Raw genomic sequence first — 26,145 nt, 5'->3', positions numbered from 1 at the left:
AGCACATTTAAAACAGCAGAAGTTCACCTAGAGTTTTTTTCGGACAACACATTCACATTCCATGTCTACAAAGATCACAGTTTCAAAATTCACACACATCATGAAATGTTGATGAAGCATGGTGATTGTGACAGAGCAGTGAAACTCATAATAACTTCATACTGTCACTGGGTTCAAACTAAAGGAATGCTCACAAGAAATCATCAGAGTATCAAACTGTAACATTATAAACATTATTACTTAAAAAAATATTTTTAAAGTAACACCTTTTGTAGTATTTAGTTACTTTTATAATATTGTAAATCAATTATTAACTCAGTTACTTTTTTGAAGAAGTAACTATAACTAATTACTTCTTCAAAATAACTTGCCCAACACTGAAAACAACCCGATGAGATCCATGCCAGTGCACACAAACTGGACCTCCACTAATGGTAACAGGCGCAAAGGTGGTTTTGGAATGGTTCTTTCTCTCTGATTATGTAATAAAAGTATGAACATGTATTTATAAGTTACACTTGTGTTTAAATCCTGCAGCTTATGGTAATGTTCAAATAATTTCATCATTGCAGAGTTTGCAGTGTGGGAGAAAGTACTCAGGGCCTTCAAGTTACACACTATGAAAGGCAGCAACAAGTTTAATGTTCAGAAACCTAAAGTATGTATCAGCAGCAGAATGGAGCTAAAAATAAATGTTTGTTTCAGTTCTATGAAGCTTTGAGTATTTTGGATTAGTAGCACTGCTGTGTTTGTTGCATCATATTGCTGTAATTGTTTATATGCTTTATATATTCTGAGGTAAGTTGATCTATAGTGTTACATATTCTATAAGGATGTTATGTGTTTGTAGACTTTCTGCCCAGTTTGACCCATTTAGCAGAAGGCAGCCTGTTTAAGGCTCTGATATCTATTCTGTGTGACTTAAAGCAGCTATGACATGGTCTGATTTTCTCACCCAATAAAGGAATATTTAATATATCAGTCTACTCTTCATTCTATCAGAAACAGTTTTCACAGCTCGTACATTTGCTTTTACACATATATGTAAGCATTGAGCCAATTGTAATAATACCAACATATTAAACGAACATTATTTGTCTCTTATATATAATACATCTATACATCTAAGGTGATGGGAAATAACTGCAACTTGAATCTTTACTAAAGCTCAGTATTTGACACAGAGTTCACTCACATGTGCTGTACCAGTGTACCTGCACATGTGATGTGACAATAAAAGTGATTTGATTTGAGAGTTCAAGTTCACTGCTGTAATAACTAATAATGAGTAATATAATAACTATAATATTGGTCATATTATATTTACACTGACTTTAGTCTCAAGAACAACATTAGCTAATTGTTATTTACTAGCTAATCTTAAAATGACTGTTCAGTACAAAAATGAAGCCCAACAATCATGTTTTACAGTCCTGTGGTCTCATCCTCAGATACTTATCAAATCACACAAAGCTCTTGCAGAAACAAATAAACAAATGAACAAAATATGTTCTCCGTCATTTCTGTCAAATAAAGCTGTATGAAACATTTCCAGCTGTTGCTAGGCAACCTGGGCAGCACGACGGAGGCTAGACCATCCCATTTTACAAGCCTCGCACTTCCAGCCTTAGTGGTCTTTGAGTACGCGGCCCTTGTGGACCGTTAAGGCTGCGTACTTTAAGGCTGCAGAACCTGAATTGGGATACAGCCAGAGAGGAAGTGAGCCAGGGACAACAACATCACATTAGAAAGGTATAGTAATTATCAAATCAACTATTTTCAGTTGCAGATGATAAAGGATTCAGAAAGTTTATTCATGCAGGCCTATATGACAGAGAATGTGCATCTTCTTTTCCTTTGCATATTTTAATTCATATTTAATTGTGTTGTGGTTTGCAGTGTTTTGTGTTGTTTCACTTTAAATGTGTTTAAATGGAAAATGTTGAAAATTTAAATAGTTAAAAGTTGAAATGTAAATAGTTGTTTTTTGTATTATATGATTTATTTATTACATTTTATGTGGAGTGAAAAAATAAAAGCATATTTACAATGGCCCCTAGAGACAAAGCACGTACAAACTCCAAACAGAAGTGCTCGAGGATGCGAGGCGCAGTGTTGAGCTTTGTTACCTAGTGGCTACACAAGCCAGGAAGTTCCAACGACCGGATTTGGTGTGTGGTAGTAACAGGTGAACATTTTTAATTATAATTATTTGAATATATGTGAGTGCTTGTGTATAAATACACAAACAATACACATATGTTTTCAATTGTGTAATTTAAGTGATCTAGGTAGCTCTGTTTTGGAAGTTCAGTCAATGCTAGACATGTGTTTTGGAGTTTGTACGTGCTTTATCTCTAGGCGCCACCATATATATTTATATATAAACATATATAAATAAAACCACGTTTTGTTTTAAACATTAGTAATTCCTTTTGTACATAATGTTATATCATTGTTAATGATAAATTAATTAAAGCAACAAAACAACCTGAAGAGCCAGTTGGGAGCCGGTAAGCTAGTAATCTTTTTAGTGAGCTGAGCCAAAAGAGCCAGTTCTCTAAAAAGAGCCGGAATTCCCATCACTACTTTGTTGCCACTGTGAATAAGAGGTTACACTAACTCACTGCTCCATCTTCTGGTACAAACTGGTATTGCATGAAAATAAAGCCCAGAGAACAGAGGTAATTTTTAACCCCACTTGAGATCAGTTCATGTTTTTTTTAATTCACTTGGTTTGGGGAAGCCTCTCCCACATTCTGTTTAAATTAAGTCGTAAATATATTGAAAAATAATTCTGCGTTCTGATGGACTCTACATTCAAGATTCAGGAAGTTTATTGTTCATATACATCACAAAAAACCAAACGGTTACTCAGAGCCATGAAATTCTTCCTTTGCAGGTTCCCTTCAATGTGTGTAATCTCATGAAGTTTACAATGAGCCGATTGTAGGAGGCTTCTGTCACAGTGTCTGCACTTGTATGGTTTCTCTCGTGTGGACTCATTTATGCACTTTAAGGTCACGTGCAGTAATGAAGGATGACTGACACTAGTCACAAAGGTGCTTTTGAATACCAGTGTGAAGGAGATGCATTATGGTTAATTGCTTTTTTATTAATTGACTTGATGTGGGGAAGCCTCTTCCACATTCGTTGAAGTAGTTCATTTTGTCTCCAGTGTGTCTGCATTGATGTGGTTTTAGGCTCTCTTGATGTTTGAAATGTTATGCACAAACAACGCAACGACACACTTTCCCACCACCACAGTGACGACAGGGTTGAGATCTGGATCCATCTGTGTCGCTCTGCTTCTAAACAAAGACACAAAGACAGTGAGAGTCAGGGAATTCCTTAAACATTTTTATCCTGAACATTGCCTGAAATAAAGAGCATCTTTGCCAGTGTCCAATTACATTTTACTGTTTACATTATAACACTCAGCTTACTGGGTGAAAATGTCTCTTAATTTGTTGGAAATCTACTTAATGGGAAGATTGGATGTTAAACCCCTGGATGCTCTACTCTGCATGCCACAAGATAATAACCCCAAGGTACTCTCTAATGGATCCATTGAACTTTGAATGTTAGATAGATGAGACAAGGTTTAAAACGTTACTTTTTTCCAACATCAGTAAAGTTTCAGGAGATTTGTGTCAGAATTCTCTGAGTTTTCATGTCTCATTTCACTTTGAAATTAAACTAAATGCACATAATACTTCAAAATAACTGCAACTGTAAAAAGAAAAAAATATAAATACATACCTCACAGTAACTGCACTTGTAGAGTTTCTTTCGGATGTGAATCTGTTGGTGGACTCTTAGGGAACGTGGCTCTTTAAAAGCCTTTACACATAGGTCACATTTATAAGGTCTCTCCTCAGTGTGGGTAAACATGTGCTGCTGTAAGTCTTTGTGTGTCACAAACACTTTGCCACACTGATCACAGAAGCAAAAATCATTTTTGGTGTGAATGCGTAGGTGATTATTTCGGTGCCCTGGCTGGCCAAAGTTTTTTCCACAAATGTCGCAGCTGTACGCCTTGATTCCAGAGTGGGTAACTTGATGGCTTCTTAAGTGGCTACTGCGCGTAAAAGCTTTACCACACAACTCACAGCTGTGTGCTTTAACTCCGCTGTGGATCAGTTGGTGTGTTTTTAAGTGTCCAGGTTGGCTAAAAGATTTTCCACACAACTCACAGCTGTGTGCTTTAACGCCACTGTGGATAAGCTGGTGTGTTTTCAAGCTTCCGAGATGGGTAAAAGACTTTCCACACAAATCACACCTGAACGGTTTAACTCCACTGTGAATGAATTTGTGTGTTTTTAAACTTCCAGCCTGAGTAAAAGAATTTCCACATAAGTCACAGATGTATGGTTTAACTCCACTGTGGATGATTTGGTGTGTTTTTAAGTGTCCAGCCTGGGTAAAAGATTTTCCACACTCAGCACAGCTGTACGATTTAATTCCTCTGTGGATGAGTTGGTGGGGTTTCAAGTTTTTAGGATGGCTAAAATCCTTCCCACACTCATCACAGCTGTATTTTTTCTCTTCCTTTCTTCTGTGAGGTTTGTCGGCCTCCTGAGAGCGCTGACTTCTCGCTCCATGTTGGTCCTGCAGTGACAGAGATACAAACAGAGCTTTTTAAAACAAAACAAAACAAAAAACAACCAGCTGTGCACACAGTTTCAAAAACAGTGTAACTGAGATATTTTTCTCACCTCCTGTGTTGAAGTCATTGTTTCCTCTGTAGTGACTGAGCTGAGTCCAAATGGCTGAAACTGTTCCTCTGCTGCTCCACCAGACTCTTCTCCTCCTGTTACTCAGCTGGGACACAAAAAGTATAGATATGTATTTTATCCCTGACAAGAAGAAGCAGAGCAAATAAACATTACTACACTCAGTGACAACAATACCTATGAAGCTTCAAGGTGAAACCCCAGAAGCAACTACAAAAAGAAAGTCATCAGCTGCCTACAAGAACTTGAAAGGGAAAAAGCCACTGAGTGCCCTGCATACCACCACCTTTACCTGGTGGATGCTGCACCCTGTATATATGGACTTCCATGCACAAAGGATTGGATTGGTAGCAGCATAAACTCAGCCACCTACAACATTTCCAAGCACCTCATCACCATCCTAGCTCCCCTTGTGGGGAACACACCCCATCACATCAAAAACTCTACTGACTTCACCAACAAGGTCCACAAACTTACACTTGATCCAGATGAAACCAGAGTTTTAAATACAACAACGGTTTCTACAGACAGAAACAGGGATATGCAATTAGCTCCCATGTTTTTACTCATTGTAACCATCCTTTACACAGAGTAAGTGGAAAGAAAGGCTCTTTGCTCTTTAATAGGGACAGCACCTAACCACATGACAGGGTGAGTCAAGGTTTGAAAATGGTTTCACTGAGCATGGTGCTGCTGCTCTCTGGCAGCAGCACCATGCTCTCCCTTGTTTTAAATACACTTTAGAGCAACACGCAGCAACACTACACTTGAGCGAGAGGAGGAGGGTATGGGGTCTTAACACACCTCCGTTCTCTGCTAGCCATCGGGGCGGGGGGGCTGGGAAGAGATGCTGGCTGTCCGATTGGCCTCCCTGCTGCTGCGGAGCCTGGGGCGGTCTGCTTGCCTCCACCCCGGAGGGAAGGGTAACATCTCTTGGGTCTGGGTGCCGTTTCCCCCTCTGGGGGCGAGGATACCTGGACCCGGGGTATAGAGTATGTTTGGGGAGTGTGATTGTGTGTACATGTCCATTTACGTTTAGTCCTACGTTGGGTGAGTGCTGAGTGTTTGTATATGTGTGCATGAGGGTGGGAATGCATGTCTGTGTCTGTGTGTGCCTGTTTGTCTGTGTCTATATGTCAGGTCGGGTCTTAGACTCCACCTCTCTGGGAACTCCCAGGCCCTCCAAGTGTGGAGGCCTATCTCCCCTCACCACACTCCCTGCCGGTGACTGATGCCCTCAGGGGTCGGTGCATTGTTGGTTCTTGGTGTCTGGGGCTGGGCGCTCAGGTCATGTGCCAGCTCACTCCCGGTGGCTACTTGGCGGGGCCTGGCGCCTGCTGCTCGGTCAGGCCTCTTCCGGGGCGCGGAGGGCCCTCGGGCCTCCGGCCTCTGTGCCTGCGGCTCGGTTCACTCTGGCACAGCTGGCTGCCGGCGGAGCCGGCGGGCACGCCGGTGCAGCCCCCTCTAGTTTCTGCCTGGTGGCTACTGGGTGACCCCTCGTCTGGGTATCCTCAGCCCTTCCCATGAAGGTGGCACGGATGCCCCTCCGGTGGTCCTCCTTGGGCTCTTGCACTCTGGGGCCTCTGGATGTCTGGGGCCTGGATCTCCCCCATGCCTGCTTCATGCCCTGGGGGACAGGGCTATGGCTCTCTACATCCTCTTGCAGACCATTACATGGGGAAACCATTTGAATACAAGCGCGCCGATCCACACAGGTGTGCACACAGGTGTTCGCTGTTCGTAGACTTGAATCACACCTTTCTTGGCTGCTACTTCAAAGCACATTGTGCGCTGTCTGTCCTGCGTGCTGCACAACAACGTTCAATATTTGGTATTTGCTGCTGTTTACACTTAGCTAGATTAATGCGATGGTGTGGTGTATAGTATGTTGCTTTGTTTTGTTTTGTTTTTTTGCTTGTTTTCTATTCTTTTTCTCTCAACAGGTGATCCCGGAGATATTTTTTTCCCCCCTTTCTCACTGTCCCTCTCCCCTTCTGTTTTTCTTTTCCTTCCTCTTTCTTTCTCCCTCTCCTATCCTTCACTCATGTCTGTCCCGTCTGTATCAACTGAAAATAAAATAAAATAAATAATAAAAACAAAGGTTGATCAAATGGACCAATACGGCAATGCCATGATGATCCATTTGGCAAAATAAATCCATTGGGTATCCTTGTTGGTCTTCAGACAACAATTCTGACGGCTAAAGAACCAAATCGGACAGGCAAAAAAAAAAAAAAAAAAAAAAGAAAAAGAAAAAAAAGAAAATGGTTTCACTCAAAATCTCTGGTGATAACAACTCACGCTTTTTCCACACATTTGTTCTTGCGTTACGAACAAACGCAAAAACACTGAAGGTGAGCTGATAGTAAGAGGGTCATCATCTCACAACGCATTAGGATTCTCAGACCTAAGTCATGGTTTACTTGATGCCTGCAAACAGGCACAAACTGAAACTCTCTAAGGCTTTTGTAAAGACACTGAAGCAGTGGACTGATGAGGCTGTGGAGAATCTGCAGGTGTGTCTGGACTGGGAGGTTTTCAGGATTGTTACCAACAGTTTGGATTATGTTACGGAATAAACATATATTCTTAGTGCTAATTTTCTGATTATAGTGTTTTATGTATTTTAATAATAAAGGCCTCTATAAAGCTGTGAGAGAGAACTAGGTCAGAGGGTGATAGGTCGCCTTAGCAACAGAAGCTTAAGTTAGTGGAAGTTTAAAAAACAGGAAGTTTAGTGCAGAGCTGCACAGACATATTAATAAAATACAGGAAACCAGACAGAAAAAGTGGAACTGGTAACACAGAAGGAGTTTTTTTTTAAATTGAAACTATGTGTGACGTGTAAAGGACTAAAATAACACCTATATGATGCGAGAGATTTTGCATCTGGCTTTTTGGGCTGTGCAGGTCTCTCTCATCTGGAAGATAATTAAATAAAAATTATAAATATTTTGATTAACTGAGTCGTGTTCTCTCTATTCAGTCAAAGAATGACAAGAACCAGATTTAATAATTATTATAGAGATGCTGTGATAACCTGTGACGTCAGCTTCTGTGAGTTAGAATAATGACCAGCTCTGGTTCACAGCTAAGCCAAAGGAGGCTGGAAAAGCAGGAAGTGTTTCAGAGTGGGGACAGAGACAGTCTGAAAGACTTTCAGTTCCAAAAGCTGTTTTCGGCTAATGACTCTGCTTCAGTCTGGAAAACCAGCCACAAGCCTGAAGACTCCACTCCACCAACAACTCCCCCCCTTCAGACTTTCAGTTGTTTACGAGCACTTCACTGACCCTCCAAGTGAGGCCTGTAAATCTTTGCCTCCAAATGCTAAACGTTAACATGAAAATTACACCTGTTTTTACAGGCATGTTCAAGTTTGGGATATGCAGGACTTCAGCTGGTGCAACATCATCAGTGACGTGACTCAAGCCCCTGGCTCTTACCTCAAGGATTGGTTTGTTAACCATACCACAGAAAGGGTTGATGTGTGGTAGCTCTGCAGGGATGGCAAGCTGAGAGCTAGACTACCCTTTGAAGGGAAAGGAACCTGTGCATTATTTTCTCTGCTCATGCCTTTCAACTTGTTCACACTAAAAGACTTTAAGCAGTTGCCCCAAACCGTAAGGAGTGGGGCATAGAAACTAGAAACTGGGAGTTGTCTTCCCTAAAGTAACACTGGTGTATTAGCAGAAAAACACTATTTACTGCATCTTGAGTAAATATTATAAAGGAGTGTAGCATAAACAGGAGTGCAATGACAGAAAAATGTAGTAAAGCTAGGAAACACTCTGTCTTCATGTCCCTCGAATCAGTCTTTTTCCTCCGGCCTTGTTGTGACTCCTCTGCCATCCATTATCCAAAGCACGGAGAGAATCATGCACAGGTAGACCATGTAACTGTTTCTGTAAGAGCATCTCACACATATCTGTCTCCAGGATAATATTGTGTATGCCATTGCTTCCTTGCAACTAAATAAATGCATTGGAGCTTACTGCCCATTAGTGAATTTATCTAAAATTCTAATACGACAGCAGATTGCTCTAATCAATTTCCTGTTATCAATTCAAACAGGAACCACGGACATGCTATCCACGGTTGAAGGAAAAAAATTCGCACCTACATCAAGTATGGTTCAACATGCTATGGCTATTCATGGTGCCTTTAGGTGCACCTCATAATTTCAGCAATCCATACTCTTAAAGTTGTTTAAAAGAATATTTTGGGTTAATTTTGATTTGATACAGTATCATAACCAAGCTGTTACCAACTATTAAGCCTGTATTTTTCTCAAAGCTGTCTTCAGGAATGTGAAATTATCACATCCAGAAATTACAAGAATTTGCACATTCACGGCTGTAGCAGCTTATATTCAAAGATTCATAATTAAAATCACCTTGAGGTGACTGTTGTTGTGACTTGTTGCTGTATAATTGAAATTGAATTCAAATAAAATGTTTCCTGCAAACCTCAAACATGTTCTCTTGTACACTTGTGATCATTTTCAAATTGTATGGCTGTAAAATGTGACATTTTCTCTAGAGGTGGGAATCACCATACATCCCACGATACGATATTATTGCAATTTTTAAAAAAATATTTTGCGATATTCAGATTCTGTACATAAAGGTAAACTTTATCAATATTCATTTTATCTAATAACAAAGTCTCACACTCAGTCTTTCTCTCATTTCAGTTTTATTGTTGACAAACTGAACGGTTTGTATTACAGTCTAGTCCAACTTAACTGAATCAACCATCTGGTACAATTATAGCTATTCTGAACTATGCAGTTTATGAAAACTATGCAGCCCCTTCAGCAACTGAAGAATTTGAAAGTAAATTCAAACAAAATATAATTTTACATTTAATAAAAAAGTTTTAAACTTAATTAAAATAAAACATGTCTTAAATTAAAATAAGTAAACTGTCATGTTTATTGCTGCCAAAAAAAAGTGAAACACATTTGGACAGTGAAGGAACGTCAGGATTCTTGCTCAGAAAAAGGATCAACATGCTCTGAAGTCAGAGCACAAAAACCTTTTTGTAACAAAATATCGATTTCTGCTGTCCCTGTATCGATACATTATTAGCAAACAAAATATCACCATACTACACAGTATTGATTTCCCCCCACCTCTAATTTTCTCCCAAACTCACAGTATCAGCCCATTCCCCTGTGTAGAGGCAGGTATTTGAAAATCCACACCTTTTTATTTTTTTATTCATTTATATTTTTTACACTCCCAACCAGTTTTGTTCGGCTCAGTCACTGGGTACATTTCTGATTATTTTACATCTTGTTAAGCATCTCTATTAAGGGGTCAAAGGTCTCTCTCGTACTTTCAGTGCTGCCAAATCTGGATTTAAGTCCTCACTGCACTGTATGTGCCTGTTTCCTGATTCAGCAAAACACATGCAGCTCTCCCAAAATGTGATAGTATCACTGTTTTTTGTCCTCCTCTTCTCCATGTATCTTATCAGTATACAAGGCTCACACCAATGCTAATGGAAAATGTAATGTTAGTGTCATCTTAATGATGCTAAAAGACTAGCCGATTTAGCTTCCACTTGGCTGACTTGGGTTAGGAAAGCCTGGGACTTCCAGTGTTAAGGACAATTAAAGAGACTAAAATGACATATAATTCTTAGCATTTTTATTATAATTTTATTATCATCTGTCTTCTCAGATGAGAGGTAAAACGTCTTCAAGAAGTCCAGTCACTTTCTTTCTAAGCTCCTTCGATTACGATGACCTAAATGACTGAGAACCTTCACAGACAATATTGATTAACTAAAAGCACAACAATAAAAACAAATGCTCAGAAAACACAAGTCTTGAGAATAGAGGCTCAAATTTGATCCTATAATTGAAAATACTATAATATAATAATTATTATAAGCTATAGATGTTGCAAGTTTAAGGGATACATATACAGCAGGTGGAGAAATACTCATTGCTTTTGGTCCTCTTTGGATGCTGACTGTCTTTTGTTCTATTAAAAGTATTTCGACAGACACACAAAGATGGACATCTTTTGTTCTGAGTCTAAGAAGGTTAGAAAAAAGTGACTGAAACTCTTTCACCTCTCATATATACAGTGTCAGTCATTTATAATGACTTCATGTTCTATGTGAGGTAACTTGTTTGATGCATATTCTGAAATTTGATGTTTGAGAATACTGTATATTGTCATTATTTTTGGTTTATTTTGAAAAGTCTCAACAGGATCTTTAACTTTATTGTGAAAGGGTTATGTGAAAAATAAATAAGCGGTCGGCTGAGCCACACGATGGTTCTTTGCTGACGAACCGATGCGTAATAACAGTCGCTTATCCGTCCGTAGTGTGGTTATTATCATTAATATTGCTGCTATTATAAACCTCAGATCTACAAAAACAACGTGTTCATCCACAGCAGCTGGACAGTAAAGTTTATTGTGACCCTGATACTGCAGCAGATCGCTCTCATCCATTTCCTGTTATCACTTCAAATAGAAATGAGGCTGTAGAGGTTTGGTGCATGCAGAAAAACAGCTGCAGGGACAATGAAAAGACTTTTCTGCTCCAACTTCTCCCAGCATGCTGAGCTAATGATTAGTTGGTGTTTTTCTCCAAACACTCTCTCACTCTTCTCTCAACGTGTTCACAATAAACTGTGAACAGACACCGAGGAGAGCAGCAGAAGACCTCATTCAGGAGCTAAACTCAACATGAACTGAACTCACAGTAAAGTTAGCTCGGTGCTTACCTTTAGATGAGCCCACAAACCGAGAGAAACTCCGTGATGAAGCTGGAACTCTTTCCAAACACAGGAAACAGATCAGGGAGCAGAGACGCACGTGGTTCACGCTGATCTCAGCTACGATCCAGGAGACAAGGGTGGGCAGATCGATGCAGATATCGATCAGGACGTTGGTAGCGGTTTATGGTCGATACAGTTTGTTTCTCTCCTCTAACTTCACTACTTTACTCCCGTTTCGTGAAAAAGCAGCTCTCTCTGCTCGACTCCTCTCCCGCACACTCACTGTGCTCCGCCCCCTTCTTCCTTCTCTGCTGTGGTTCGTTGCTGTGCGGTCACTGCGCACACGTGGGGTGCGTTCCATCTCCTCTCTCCTTTTCCTAGCTTCTTTTCCTTGGCCTTTATAAAAACGTCGTCGTGGCAAAGAGAAGAACTGAAAACTACATTGAAACTACAATGTGCAGAAGATGCACTAGAAAACAAACATTTCACTTTGTCACAATGTGTTCTAGCCCAGTTTTTTTTATTAGATTAGATAAAACTTTATTAATCCCTCGGGTGGGCTGCTCCGGGAAATTCGGTTTCCAATAGTACAGCACCAATAGAAGTTACAGAATGTGAGCAGAAATCTAACATATATACACAGAGTATACAAAATGGATAAATAGATTAAATAGGAATATGAATACAAGGGAATTGCGCATTCCAAGTATTGAAGTCTATTGCACTGTTGTATATTAACAAAAAGTATTGCACAGTGAAGTGAAAAGGCACTACAGCTTAGTTGTTCCCCCCTCCTTTGTCCTCCTGTCTCCCCTCCCTCTCCCCTCCAGAGAGGAGTTAAACAGTCTGATGGCGTGTGGGACAAAGGAGTTTTTAAGTCTGTTGGTCCTTGACTTTGGGAGAAGCAACCTGTCACTGACAGACTCTTCTGGTTGTTTATGGCCGTGTGCAGAGGATGCCCAGCATTGTCCATAATGTCCAGCAATTTCTTTAATGTCCTTTTCTCTGCCACTGTCACCAGAGTGTCCAGCTTCATGCCGACCACAGAGCCAGCCTTCCTGATCAGTTTATCCAGCCTGGATGAGTCCTTCTTTGCTGTGCTGCTCCCCCAGCACACCACAGCATAGAAAGGTACTCCAGCAACCACCGACTGGTAAAACATCCTCAGGAGCTTCCTGCAGATGTTAAAAGGCCTCAGCCTCCTGAGGAAGTAGGTTATAGGCACTACTGAGATTTTTGTTTATAAGGCAGGTAACTTTGACCAGCTAAGCCACAGTGCTACATGTTATACAGGTTGTTATTGCTGGTTTTGACTAAGTAGTGGAAACAGAAAGAAGACTTAAACTTAGATGCTGCAACTGGCAAAACAGTCACTTGGAGGACTCAATCAAATGGACTAGTTCAGAAGGTTAAATGAACAATGTGCAGTGGTCTGAAAATAAAGAATGTTTGAAGACAACAACAACAAATCAACTCAGGTGTAAGCGCTTCTTTAGGTAAGTCTAAGGGGGAATACATTGCTAGGAAGCAGGGTACCAGGAGGTAATGTGCACAGGAATCAAAAACTCCCCTCTTTGGTTGGCTGTAGCTCAGGTGGTAGAGCAGGTCATCTACTGATCGGAAGGTCGGTGGTTCAATTCCTGGCTTCCCCTAGTCTGCATGCCAAATATCCTTGGGCAAGATACTAACCCCAAATTGCTCTCCAATGCATCCATCGGAGTGTGAATGTCAGTTAGAAAGCACCTAGGAAAAAATGTGCTGGTGTGAATGGGTGAATGCACAAGTTGTATAAAGTGCGTTGAGTGCTCAGAAGAGTAGAAAAGCGCTATATAAGAACCAGTCCATTCACCATTTTTCCACAGGATAACTTTTTTATTAATTCTTTGATTAAAAGATGAATGGAAATGAGATTTATTAAAAATGTCGTTTCCAATAGAGACCAGGCATCATGGCAGCTAAAAACACATGCACCAAATAACAACATAATAATTAAAACAAATACAATGTTCCATACATCCCAAAAGGTTGAGTCTGTTCATCTGGATGTAACATTTTCAGTGGCAGATATATATATACATATATATATATTTATAAATTCTCTGCTTGCCCATGTGGGCGGTCAATCCTTTGAGCTCGGGTCCTCTACCAGAGGCCTGGGAGCTTGAGGGTCCTGCACAGTATCTTAGCTGTTCCTAGGACTGCGCTTTTCTGGACAGAGATCTCCGATGTTGTTCCCGGGATCTGCTGGAGCCACTCACCTAGCTTGGGAGTCACTGCACGTAGTGCTCCGATTACCACTGGGACCACCGTCACCTTCACCCTCCACATCTTCTCGAGCTCTTCTCTGAGCCCTTGGTATGTCTCGAGCTCAAAAGCTATATATACACATCCTGCCTCAGAGTGATGCTGAAAAACTAGTTCATGCATTTAATACCTCCAGGCTGGACTACTGTAATTCATTATTATCAGGATGTCCAAAAAACTCACTGAAAAGCCTTCAGCTAATCCAAAATGCTGCAGCAAGAGTACTGACAGGGACTAGAAAGAGAGAGCATATTTCTCCTGTTTTGGCTTCCTGATAAATCCAGAATTGAACATCGAAATCCTGCTTCTCAAATACAAGGTCTTAAATAATCAGGCCCCATCTTATCTTAATGACCTCGTAGTACCATATCACCCTATTAGGGCACCCATATCACCCTATATTCGCTCTCGCACTGCAGGCTTACTTGCTGTTCCTAGAGTATTTAAAAGTAGAATGGGGGGGAGAGCTTTCAGTTTTCAGGCCCCTCTTCTCTGGAACCAGCTTCCCGCATGGATTTTAAGATTAGGCTTCAAACTTTCCTTTTTGCTAAAGCATATAGTTAGGGCTTGATCAGGTAACCCCGAATCCTCCCTTAGTTATGCTGCAATAGATGTAGACTGCCGGGGATTCCCATGATGCATTGAGTTTTTCCTTTCCAGTCACCTTTCTCACTCACTATGTGTTAACAGACCTCTCTGCATTGAATCATATCTGTTATTAACCTCTGTCTCTCTTCCACAGCATGTCTTTATCCTGTCTTCCTTCTCTCACACCAACCAATCACAGCAGATGGCCCCGCCCCTCCCTGAGCCTGGTTCTGCCGGAGGTTTCTTCCTGTTAAAAAGGAGTTTTTCCTTCCCACTGTCGCCAAAGTGCTTGCTCATAGGGGGTCATATGATTGTTGGGTTTTTTCTCTGGATGTATTATTGTAGGGCCTACTATAAAATATGAAGCGCCTTGAGGCGACTCTTGTTGTGATTTGGTGCTATATAAATAAAATTGAATTGAATTGAAAGGCAACTGGTCTGAAACAGTTTAGTGTTCATGGACTGTAATTAGAATAACATTTTTGGCCATTAATAATGCTAAAAGAAACATGATCTTTACTCATACTTTCCTAACCCTAACCTTCAAACAATCTGAATCTTAACTCAAATCTCAAACTACTTGTTGTGAGACCATTTCTTTATTTTTCACACCAAACTTTACAGAGAGCTCATCAAATATAACTAATGGTTTAACAGAATGAGGATTTGACAATACAAACTTAAAATCAACAAGAAAACAGCAGCAGAACGTGGATCAAAATGCATCCAATAACAAACAACATGTGGACTTCAAAGATACAGTAAATAAACTAAAGTGAAAGGAGGAGCTAAAATTAGAGTTTTCAAAAGAATTTGAATGAACTAAAAGAAGTCATCTGCGATCTCAAAATGGTCTTCATGTGTGCTGCTGTTTTTAGCTTTTAACATTTCTTTTCTGCCACTGTGATTAAGAATGTGTTCTTTGCCTGATTAAATAAAGGTTACACGGACTCACTGCTCTATCTTCTGGTACAAACCAGTTGACAGATTTAGTTCATACTGGAAGCTTTAAGAGCAACTCGTGTGACATTATTTGGAGTTTGGGAAGAAACACTTTTAAGAGCACAGATTACCACAGCATAAGAAGATTAAACATGAAAAACAATTAAAATTTTATTGAGGTAACAGATAAAATAAATACAGTGGAACCCCGACTTACGAATACCCCGTTTAAGTTATGAAGGCACTGAACGACATTATTTCTGCCCGTGTTACGGCAAAATGCCCGGGTAACGAAATCCACTGGCTCTGATTGGCTGAGCCTACAATGCCCACAATGCCTTCCGAATCATGTGACAACCCCTTGGCTTCCGTACTTGCGCTTCGCTGTTCCACTTGAACGACGTATTGTTGTTCTAGTTAGCAATTAGCCTATAGCCTATTGTTCAGCATCGCCTCACTCAAAACGCGCAATGGCTGCTTCGACTTACGAAAATTTTCGACTTACAAAAGACCCTTAATTTTGTACGTCGGGGTTCCACTGTACATACAAGTACATAGAAATAAGTTAGATTTGGAAAAAAGCAAGAAAGTTATAATGAAAAAAATATATATACACACATGTATATACAGTCGCCTGGCGCTATAACATGGTTCACTTTTCCCCGTCTGATTTTTTTGTGTGCAAATTTGCATGTTTTTTTATTTATTTAATTTATTTTAACAGCGGATTATGTTCTGGGTACTGATTGTAGACCACTGTGGCTCAAGGTCTTAAGTAATCAGACCTTGAGTCACAGTGGTCTGCCGTGTCTCCTGTCAAATTTACATAAATCTTCGATCGCTAGTAGTGTGACTGTGAGGTGCTGTACTGTCTGTAAGTTTTTGTCATGGTCCCCATGTCTGCCTGGCTGACCCAGGTTGGCTACATGTTTCTGGTTCTCCCTCTCTCTTTCCCTCACGCTCACCATGTCTCGCCTGGGCGGAGCTCATTGCAGGCTTCCGATCCTGCCCTTCGCACCTGTGGCTCATCACTTCACCAGCTACCACTACTTAAGGCAGTGGCTGGAAACATCTCATCGTTGGACTATTGAGTAACCTCGGTAGTAATATTATCGTTTTATCTTGCTGGATTAACCGCTTGCGCAGGCTTCTCTTTCCCTTAAAACCCTGGGCGAGTGGAGTTGCTGGTGTGTTGTGTTTTGGAACTGCGTGACGATTTCCTCATGTGTAAAGAGCCCCTATTTCTGGACCTCCCCTGTGCCCCTCTGGATCCCCCCCCCCTCTCTCACCTATATATAGTTGCACCTGGTGTTGTGTGTTAATAAAAGGAACTGCATTTAGCTTCCCTTGTCTGCGCATGAGTCCATCCCGCCTCGTCCCAAAAAACACAATGTTGACGAAATGTTTTGCACCATCAAAGGCATCTGTGAGTGCCTTTGGTTTCATTCTATAATACTGGACGTCTTTTTCTACGAAGATTTGAACTTTCACAAGAGAAGTGTGAAAATTGTCCATGTGTCTGACAAAAATGTATGAAGTGTGTAGTGGAGTGTTTTACAGCCTTAAAACATCTATAATCTATAATAATTGTAAAAAATAAAGTTGGATACTTGGATTTCACCTATCGTGGGTTATTTTTAGAACATAACTCCTGCGATAAATGACCACTGTATGTAAAATAGCTGCTTGGTATTTTGTTTGAAAATGCTTTTTGAAGTTATTATTATCCACATCTGCAGTTTTCATACAATATCAGTTTGGTAAAACACACATTCCTATAACTTTTATAATACAATAAAAAGTACAACTACTACACACTACAGTGTACTAAGGGAACAAAGATTAAAATGTGACAGGGATAAAAAGCACTAATATCGCTCAAAGGAAAATAAACTTGATGTTTATCTCCATACTACCTAAATTTAACATTCAGTGTGTTTACTGCAGGTCCAGAAATAAGAGCTACCTCATCAGATTCAAGTGTGACATCAGCTGCACTCTTTACAGGAGACTCCAGCTGAACTCAGTGGAGCCTGATCTCAAGGTTTTTAAGTCTGACCCTGAAACCAGAAGAGGAACTTTCTGTCTCTTCAGATTCATTGTGATCCAGTGATGGGAATAATTTCATGATCACGCTGATGTTTGCACAGAGCAGATAATGAAGTGAATGTTTTTGCACATTGGTAACAGTGAAACTGTTTATTTGCAGCGTGGGATCGCTTGTGTGTGGTGTATGAACTGAGATTTCTGAAGGTCTTGTCACACTGGTCACAGCTGAAGTTCCCTTTAATGTGTGTACGTTCATGTGTTTTACAATGAGCTGATTGTGAGAAGCTTTTTTCACAGTGTCTGCACTTGTAAGGTTTCTCTCTTGTGTGGACTCGTTTATGCAGGTTTAGGTCACCTGCAGTACTGAAGCCTCTCCCACATTCGTTGCAGTAGTTCATTTTGCCTCCAGTGTGTCTAAGTTGATGTTTTCTTAGGCTCCCACGATTACTGAAAGTTTTTCCACAAAGGTCACAAAGAAACTCTTTCCCACCATCACAGTGCTCACAGGGTTGAGAACTGGATCCATCTGTGTCGCTCTGCTTCTAAACAAAGACACAAACACAGTGCAAGTCAGTCCTTCAACATTTTTATTCTGAACGTCACCTGAAATAAAGAGCAGCCTAATTATATTTTACTGTTTACATTATAACACTCAGCTTACTGGGTGAAGTTAGAAATAAAATTTTTAAACAATGCTGTTTTTTATGTATGTGCTCATTAAAGAGTTGGCACTCCATGTAGTGATAGTCAAAACCTTTATTCAGCACTATGAATTATTGCGACTGACATGCTGAGTTGCAGAGGGTTCTGCAAACATGCTTACACATCACACTGGTTAAAGTCAGGGAGATACTTTTGCTTGACCAAGGGAGACCGAACAATATATCCTGAGCTTAGATAATAACTAGAAACGGTATGCTGAAAATTGCTAGATCATTTTAAATGCAGCAAAGATAGGTTGGGGAGGTGATTTTTCGTTCTCCATCTTATTCCAGGAAGAGGGATGATACAAGACGAGGTCAAACATGAATGAGGTGCAAGAGGAGAACCAGTCAGGAGAAGCCAGAAGAAGATAGTCATAACAATACATTTTTTTCTTTTAGCATAAAACTGTGCGGCCCTCCTCTAAGGGCATCCTTTGTGAGAAAACAGACGCTGATTTCACATCAATGTTCAGCACTGTAACTTTTAATTTCAACTGCTGAAGCAAATTAAATCTTTTAAAAGAATAGACGCTCTGACATACATTATCAGTAAGCAGTCTCGGTTACTGTCAGTGGCTTCATCCATCTGCAGAGAAAAGTGTTTATCACGCACCTTATCATTAGGCTGTTCCACTATGTCCTCTGACATATAATAATAATAATAATAATAATAATAATAATGTATACTTCCCTGTGGGGAAATTACTCTCTCTGCATTTGACCCATTCACTCAGTGAAGCCGTGGGCAGCCACTAAGGCGGTGCAGTGTGTAGGGACGGTATCTTGCTCAGGGGTACCTCAGGGTAGCTGTTCAGTGGATTTGAATGCCGGACCTTCTGATCATGGGGCTCTACTAGAGCTGGGCGATAGAACGATAACGATATGTATTGCGAAATAACTTTTTCTCGATAGAAAAATTAAACTATTGCGATAGACCTCATCTCTCCTGTCCTCTTAACAAAAAAAAAGAACAGCCAATCCAAATTAAGTAGCACAGAGCCGAACCAATCACAGCCGCAGCGTCACGTCACGTGACTTGTTACACAGCACAAGTGCCGCACATGTGTATTTGTTTGGGAAGCAGCCAGCCGCCGTGCCGCCCGGGTAATGGAGGAAATGAGTGTGCTGACTAGAGAAAAATCAACCGAAAGCGTGACCGAAGGTTCCCAAAGAGAAAACAGATGATGGTTCCAATGCCGGAGAGATTGTCAAACGGAAGAGCCACAGAAGTTCCGTAGTGTGAAGGTATTTCGGCTATTTCAAGTAAGACAAAAACAGAGTAGCGCGCACTGTAAATGTGCCGAAAGCAAGTCTGGAAATACAATAAAGCGGTGCATGCTCAGTCTCTGACTGGAAGCGCCAATTCGTCATTCGGCTTCTGTCAGACTAAAGTAACTGTTAAACTGTTTGAAAAGCTCAGCTATACAACAAGGAGAGATAGAGAATTTCCTTTTAGTTCTCAGTTTATTTGATATTGACAAAAGTTAGTCAATTTTGTCTGTTCTTCTGTAAAACAAACTAAGATTTATTTTTAGAATTAATATTTTGTTTCTAAGTGGAATTGACAGTTTAGTCTGTTTCGTTTGTTCTGTTTTGAAACGTAAACGCTTTAGCGGCTGCCTTTTGTGTAGTTTGCAATATTTGCCTTTATTTATCTGAAAAAGTCTCATGTTCCTTAAGTACATCTACCCTGTTGAACTTATTATGGGAAATAAATATTTAAATCAAAACAAGCTGCTGATTATTTCACATTTTACTTGTGAGCAACGGCACATTTAAATCTTACAAATATAGTTATTTGGCTTATATCGTGATATATATTGTTATCGCCTGAAATGAAAAAAACATATCGTGATATGAAAAAATCTTATATCGCCCAGCTCTAGGCTCTACCCCCATATCATAAATATGCTGATGCTATTAATTCCTCCGCAATTGTGTGTGGCTTTTTACACTGTGCCACTTGGTAGGCAACTTTATAAGAGCAGAGGTAAGCATTTGCTGGCACGGATGCAGCTTTATTAAAGAGACGCTGCTAAGCACAACTATTCACAAATTTTTGTTTAAAAAGTAAACTGACTTGTCTTTGTGCTGTGGATGTTTTGTCTCTAAGTGGCATTTAGCTTGTTTGGCTTTAAACTGTCCTCATTATCCACCATTGTAAAGGTGAAGACAAAGGTAAGATAGGCTTCATCAAATTTCTACTCTTTGGTTTGAAAACATATTTGGTGATGCTTCTGTTCTCTACTATGCTAGCAGTGTCGAAGCCTTTTTTTAAAAAAATTTATACCCACCCGCAATGGCTCTACTCTACCTCAGCACTCAAAGAGCTTTTTACAACATGCCTCAATCACCCATTCACACCCATAATACAAACGCTTTTTCTATTCTTGAGTTATTTCTGGTAGGGGTGGGCGATAGAAACGATATACAATAGAAACGATATAAATTTGGCCAACGATAGAGATTTTGACTATACCGCTCTATCGCGATAGCGCATGTTGATGATGTCACCAAGCTGCGCCTGTTTTGGTCGAAAGCATCGCAGCGGCTAAAACCATTATCATCTGCAAATTATGGCGACAGTAATAGCAAAGAGATGAAGCACTTTTGAAATATGGGAAAGCGAAAAACTGCGCTTCCTCCACTTCCGTAACATTGATTCATTAATGTTGAATTCTCGCACAGCTGCTCTGTTCCCATGTTGTTGCAGTATATTAATAACTAACCTCGTATTGTGGATGAATAATCTCAGTTGTTCTCCTGACTGAAGTTTGGCCCGTGTACAGCATCCTGCTATGCGATTGCATTTGTCCCTGACCACCAGAATCCCTCACGTTAACTTTTATCGAGTGGAAAAAAAGTTAGCGTTCATCCTCCAGCTTCACTGTGCTAATGTTATGCTAACATAGCTGTGTCGCTAGCAATCACGTAGCACAACATATACCAAATAGTCCAACTTCAGTAACCCTGCAAACGTCACTGCTGTTTAGTTTTCTGTCTTCATTTATGTCGGAAGTGGTAGCAGAGCTGTACGTTTTAATTAGTTTCAGAAATCTCTCAATCAGAACATGGTATGAAATGTTTAGGTGGAAACTAGCGAGCTAACTTCCTGTTCACTTCTAACTCCGTTAAATTTAATAAATTCTGTTTTCATGGATGTTAAACTTAATTGTTACACCTGGTAAAGCAGCAACACTGATGATTTTATTAAAGATTAAAGAATTTAGACCGTTTTTAACTCTTAGTGTTCATTTGACTTTGGGACCTGAATCTGACGGAGTTTTGGACCCAGATTACTCCATGAAGCTCCTCACTACGGCAGCCGTAATGCTCTGACAATCCATCAAGCAGTGCGGCTTACCAAAGTTGTGCCAAAACATTTTTTAACAGATTTGTGCACGCAGAAATCGGTTCGAGGTCAGTAAGCACAACCAGAATTCATACATAAAGCACACTCTCGATTTTTGAGAAAATTAAAGGATTTTACGTGTGCCTTATAGTGCGGAAAATACGTTATACAGAAGAAAAGATTATATCGTGATATATATCATTACCGCACGTGCTTTAAATTATACTGCGATATGGATTTAAGGCCATATCGCCCAGCCCTACTTTCTGGGGTGGCTGTAACTCAGGAGGTAGAGCGGGTCATCTACTTATGGGAAGTATGGTGGTTTGAATCTTCGATAGAAAGGGGAGAGGTATTTAAAGTCCTACTCTTTTGTGCAATGTAAGGGAATCTTACGGAGATTTCTGTCAGATTTGACTGAATATTCTATAAAAGTTTTTATGTCACATTGAGCTTTGATATTAAAATTAGTTCAAAAAAATACTTCATATGAATTGCAACTCTAAATCCGATTATGGATACAAAGTAACAGTGATGATTGTTTTTAGATAGATGACTTATGTTCTTTACTTGCCAAATTGCAGCAGAAATGGCAAATGTAACATGGGCCTGTATATGGTACAAAGTGGATACTGTGTCTACAGAGAATTAGTTATTCAGTGTTTTTTTAAGGATCAGGGAAGCAAACCTCTTAACTGAAATTCAAGCGTGATAAATCCAAACAGTCCAGGGTAAAATAAAAAGATAAAAATATAAATACATACCTCACAGTAACTGCACTTGTAGAGTTTCTTTCTGGTGTGGAGCTGTTGGTGGACTCTGAGGGATCGTGGAGATTTAAAAGCCTTATCACACAGGTCACATTTATAAAGTTTCTCCTCAGCGTGTGTAAACATGTGTTGTTTTAAGCTGTTGTATGTCATAAACAGTTTGCCACACTGATCACAGTAGCACACGTCATTTTTGGTGTGAATGCGTAGGTGTTTATTTCGGCTCTGTTTGCCGCTGAAGTGTCTTCCACAAATTCCACAACCGTACGCCTTAATTCCAGAGTGGGTAACTTGATGAAGCCGTAAATAGCTACTGTAAGGAAAAACTTTACCACACTGATCACAGGTGTACGGTTTAACTCCACTGTGGATTAACTGGTGTCTTTTTAGGTTTCCAGCCTGGGTAAAAGTCTTTCCACACAAGTCACAATTGTATGGTCTCTCCCCAGTGTGGATGCGTCGATGTTTTGTCAAATACTCAGCAAGGATAAAAGATTTTCCACACAAGTCACAGCTGAATGGTCTCTCCCCAATGTGTCTAAGCTGATGTGTTTTTAGTGAACCCTTTCGAGAAAAATCTTTCCCACACTCATCACAGCTGTACGCTTTAACACCACTGTGGATGATTTGGTGTGTTTTTAAGTGTCCAGCCTGGGTATAAGATTTTTCACACAACTCACAGCTGTAAGATTTAACTCCACTGTGGATGGATTGGTGTGTTTTTAGGCCTCTAGGACGGGTAAACCCCTTCCCACACTCATCACAGCTGTATTTTTTCTCTCCCTTTCTTCTGTGAGGTTTGTCGGCCTCCTGAGAGCGCTGACTTCTCGCTCCATGTTGGTCCTGCAGTGACAGAGATACAAACAGAGGCAGTGAGCGAAATGCAGTCGTGGAACAAACTGAAACTCCATTAGTGGAATCAAAGATGTCACTAAACACACTGTAGTCAAGTCAAGACAGATTTCTTTGTATAGAACATTTAAAAGACATCAAGTGTCAAGGTGTTGAACAGAGAGATAATCTAAGTAAATAAAAAAATAAATGAGGTAAAGACAATACTACAAGATTCATTATGCAAATGTACTGTTTATAAGATTGGGGAAACCTGCAGTCAGCTGAGACTGAAGAAGTCACTTGGATGAGTGACGAAACGTTTCTCCCACATCCAGATGAACAGAATCAACTTTTGGAGCAATAACTTGGTATTCCATGTATGCCCTGCCTGCCAGCATCTTGCACCCTGCTGTTAAGTGCTGGAGTCATCTTTACACCCTCTTCACCTGGGGTCTTGCCTGGTATAATAGACCCCATTCTCTATCGATCTTGTGCATAGAGCATGCTCCTGTGCTGCCATGATTAGTGCCTCTGTGCTGTCTTTCAGTCCAGCTTTGTCCAGCCACTGGTAGGACTTCTGGATGTCAGCCACTTCCTCTATCTGCTGGTGGTACATACCGTGTAGGGGCCTGTCCTTCCATGATGGTTCCTCCTCTTCCTTGGATTTCTGCTGCCCGAGGAACTCACTGAGCATGAGTTTTAAAAAAATCTCAGTTTTCGGTGATTCAAAACGCCGTTTACGTGTGGACGAAACAGTGTAGGTGCAGACGTAGCGTAAAAGAGTTAGTAGTTTATTTTATTACTGCCTGTAATTTATTGCAGATTACTTGTATTTGCTTAATTGTTTACTAAATGTTTGAGGTGTGAAATAAACCACAACGGAGCAAAATATGGGTGTGTGTGGTTGGAGGATGTGTTTGTGCACACGCGAGAAGGGGGGGCGCAAACATTTTTCTTGTAAAACAAGGGGGGCCCAGCAAAAATTCATGGTCCTACACAGATTACATATCTCAAGTTAGCAACATCCCATACAGGAGCTGCCCCCTGTGTAACAGACTGCCATGTGTGTGCATGCGTGCTGATAAAATATGATCTTTGTGCTTTCTTGTAACTTCTGTGGTTTTGTTTGTGAATGTAGATTTTCTATTTATGGAGGATGGAAAAGATAAAGCTGCTGGTAACAACCAGCTGTGCACAGTTTCAATAACAGTGTAACTGAGATATTTTTTTCACCTTTTGTGTTAAAGTCATCGTTTCCTCTGTAGCAGCTGAGCTGAGTCCAAATGGCTGAAACTGTTCCTCTGCTGCTCCACCAGACTCTTCTCCTCCTGTTACTCAGCTGGGACACAAAAGAAGTATAGATATGTATTTTATCCCTGACAAAAAGAAGCAGACCAAAATCTTATATCCCAATATAAAACATTCCTCATCCTGATAACAATATATATCCAAATCAGTGCATTTTCTTTAAATTCTGTAAATGTCGGGCAACTTGACTTGTGTGAAGTGTTTTCAGCTGAGCATTGTGTACATGGAGTTGAGTGTTTTGACCAATGCATGAAACCAGATATTCTTAGACATCATTTATTACATACTGTGGGGAGCAGCCGGTTCTAATGTTTGAGTCTAAGGTTCATTTTGAGCACCTGACGGTTGTTTCTTGTATTTTGCACACTGGTGTTGCTTGTGAACCTTGTGTGATACCCACCAACGTGTGATCACATTTATGTTTAAATAAGTGACATTTTCATTTGAAAATGTCCTAAATTAACTCGTTTTAATAGGAGACCTGGTAACTAGTCCGGGATATTTGTAGCATATGCTTCATCTTTGTACCAGTAGGTGGCAGTGTGAGACCACGGTTTGGCCTGTTGTTATGGTCCGCACTGTTTTCTCATAATGGTGGAGTATTCAGGAAGGACAAGCCACGTCTCCCTGTCTGATCATGTTTGTCCTGCTTGCATCGAGCCAGAAATATAAAGTAAAAGCAGTCACACCCGATATATTGCATAGATTAGTTATAAAGGTCAGAAACTGAAAGCGCACAACATTGTGTAGTATAATATATTAGATTTTTGTAAGTATTTGTTTAGGCTTTAGCAGCATGCTATGGGTAGCACATTAGTTTGGATCGCTCCACCGTTATCATTTATTGTTTTAGCCGCTTTTTCTGCCATAAAGCGTTTCCTTAAATTCATCACACATATTGAGATGGTGCTGATTACATAATTCTTTCAGAATATGTTGGGTAAGTTACTTTAAAAAAGTAATTAATTACTAATATTGTATTTAAAATACTTATCTAATTACTGTGTCAGAAAAGTAATTAATTACTAAATAAGTAATTTAACTAAATACTTCTTAAAATCCCTATAAACCTTGAGTGAGCAAACAATAGAAATTAAACTCTTTAAATAATAAATAAAGTTTTTTAAAGACGGAGACTCTACAGTACGCAGAGGTAGCATCTCTTCCACAATGTAGCCTGCAATCATTTTTTAAGCTCACCTTCAGACGCTTTCTGTGCTGCTGAAGTAAAATCACGTTTTGCCTGCTTAGCAGGAGTTGCCACGGTGTTATCCATGGATGATGAACAAGAATCACTCAGAAGTGTTCGTCTATGCTCTGTGTCAGGCGCTTCAGTAGATTACTCGTGCTATTAACAGCAGCTGATAGTTGTTTCTTCCCAGGACATAGCTTACATATTGCTGTAATGTTCTTGTCTGCTTGTTTCAGGAAAGTGAAGAGACGGGAATATGTCCATGTCATAAAACAGCCACTCGCTTCAGCCGAGTCCGACATCTTCCGCTTTAGAATACGACTGTGCAGCAAACTGGCGTGAAATGACGCGCAGCTGCACTACAGCGATGTTAAAGAGCAGAGTTTACTTCTACGTTTAGAAGATAAATTATTGAAGTTAAATAATGATATTCAGCGAGTTTAATTATTTTACAATGTAACGCAAGTACATTGTAAGTAACTGTAATTAAAATACCTAAAAATGAACAGTAATTAGTTACTCTACTTTTTCAGTGGAAAAGTAATTTAATTACAGTAACACATTACTTAGTAACGCATTACACCCAACACTGCTTGGCACCACAACTGTGCAAGTGAAGCAAAA

At 40.1% G+C, this 26,145-nt stretch overlaps 2 protein-coding genes across 2 annotated transcripts; both read right to left on the bottom strand.

Annotated features, from left to right (window-relative positions):
• Window positions 1-1,023: 1,023 nt before the first annotated feature.
• Window positions 1,024-16,280, bottom strand: LOC148101629 (uncharacterized). Its single transcript, XM_087845536.1, has 3 exons — window positions 16,226-16,280; window positions 3,763-4,637; window positions 1,024-3,311 (listed from the first exon to the last, which is right to left on the bottom strand). Exons 1-3 carry the CDS (start codon window positions 16,278-16,280, stop codon window positions 3,225-3,227), a joined length of 1,017 nt encoding a protein of 338 aa, XP_087701662.1. The 3' UTR covers window positions 1,024-3,224.
• Window positions 14,966-24,356, bottom strand: LOC102798410 (uncharacterized). The gene is made up of 3 exons (XM_087846607.1): window positions 24,255-24,356; window positions 22,182-23,030; window positions 14,966-17,903 (listed from the first exon to the last, which is right to left on the bottom strand). The coding sequence occupies exons 1-3, from the start codon at window positions 24,270-24,272 to the stop codon at window positions 17,409-17,411; spliced, it is 1,362 nt and encodes a 453-aa protein (XP_087702733.1). The 5' UTR covers window positions 24,273-24,356; the 3' UTR covers window positions 14,966-17,408.
• Window positions 24,357-26,145: the final 1,789 nt, after the last annotated feature.

This window comes from Neolamprologus brichardi, chromosome 9 (genome assembly GCF_056152115.1).
Source record: "Neolamprologus brichardi isolate AB-2024 chromosome 9, ASM5615211v1, whole genome shotgun sequence".
NCBI lineage: Eukaryota > Metazoa > Chordata > Actinopteri > Cichliformes > Cichlidae > Neolamprologus > Neolamprologus brichardi.
Note: the sequence above shows the minus strand (reverse complement) of the source record. Positions and strands in the feature narration are given on the sequence as shown.

What these genes read in the sequence shown, in the direction of transcription:
- LOC148101629 (XM_087845536.1), bottom strand. Translation starts at nt 16,280, where the DNA reads ATGGTGAGCGTGAGGGAAAGAGAGAGGGAGAACCAGAAACATGTAGCC. An exon ending in GAAACATGTAGCCAACCTGG is followed by an intron (nt 4,638 to 16,225) that starts GTCAGCCAGGCA and finishes TGTTTTAAAAAG; the next exon opens with CTCTGTTTGTATCTCTGTCA. An exon ending in ACAAGTGCAGTTACTGTGAG is followed by an intron (nt 3,312 to 3,762) that starts GTATGTATTTAT and finishes GTCTTTGTTTAG; the next exon opens with AAGCAGAGCGACACAGATGG.
- LOC102798410 (XM_087846607.1), bottom strand. An exon ending in ACAAGTGCAGTTACTGTGAG is followed by an intron (nt 17,904 to 22,181) that starts GTATGTATTTAT and finishes GTCTTTGTTTAG; the next exon opens with AAGCAGAGCGACACAGATGG.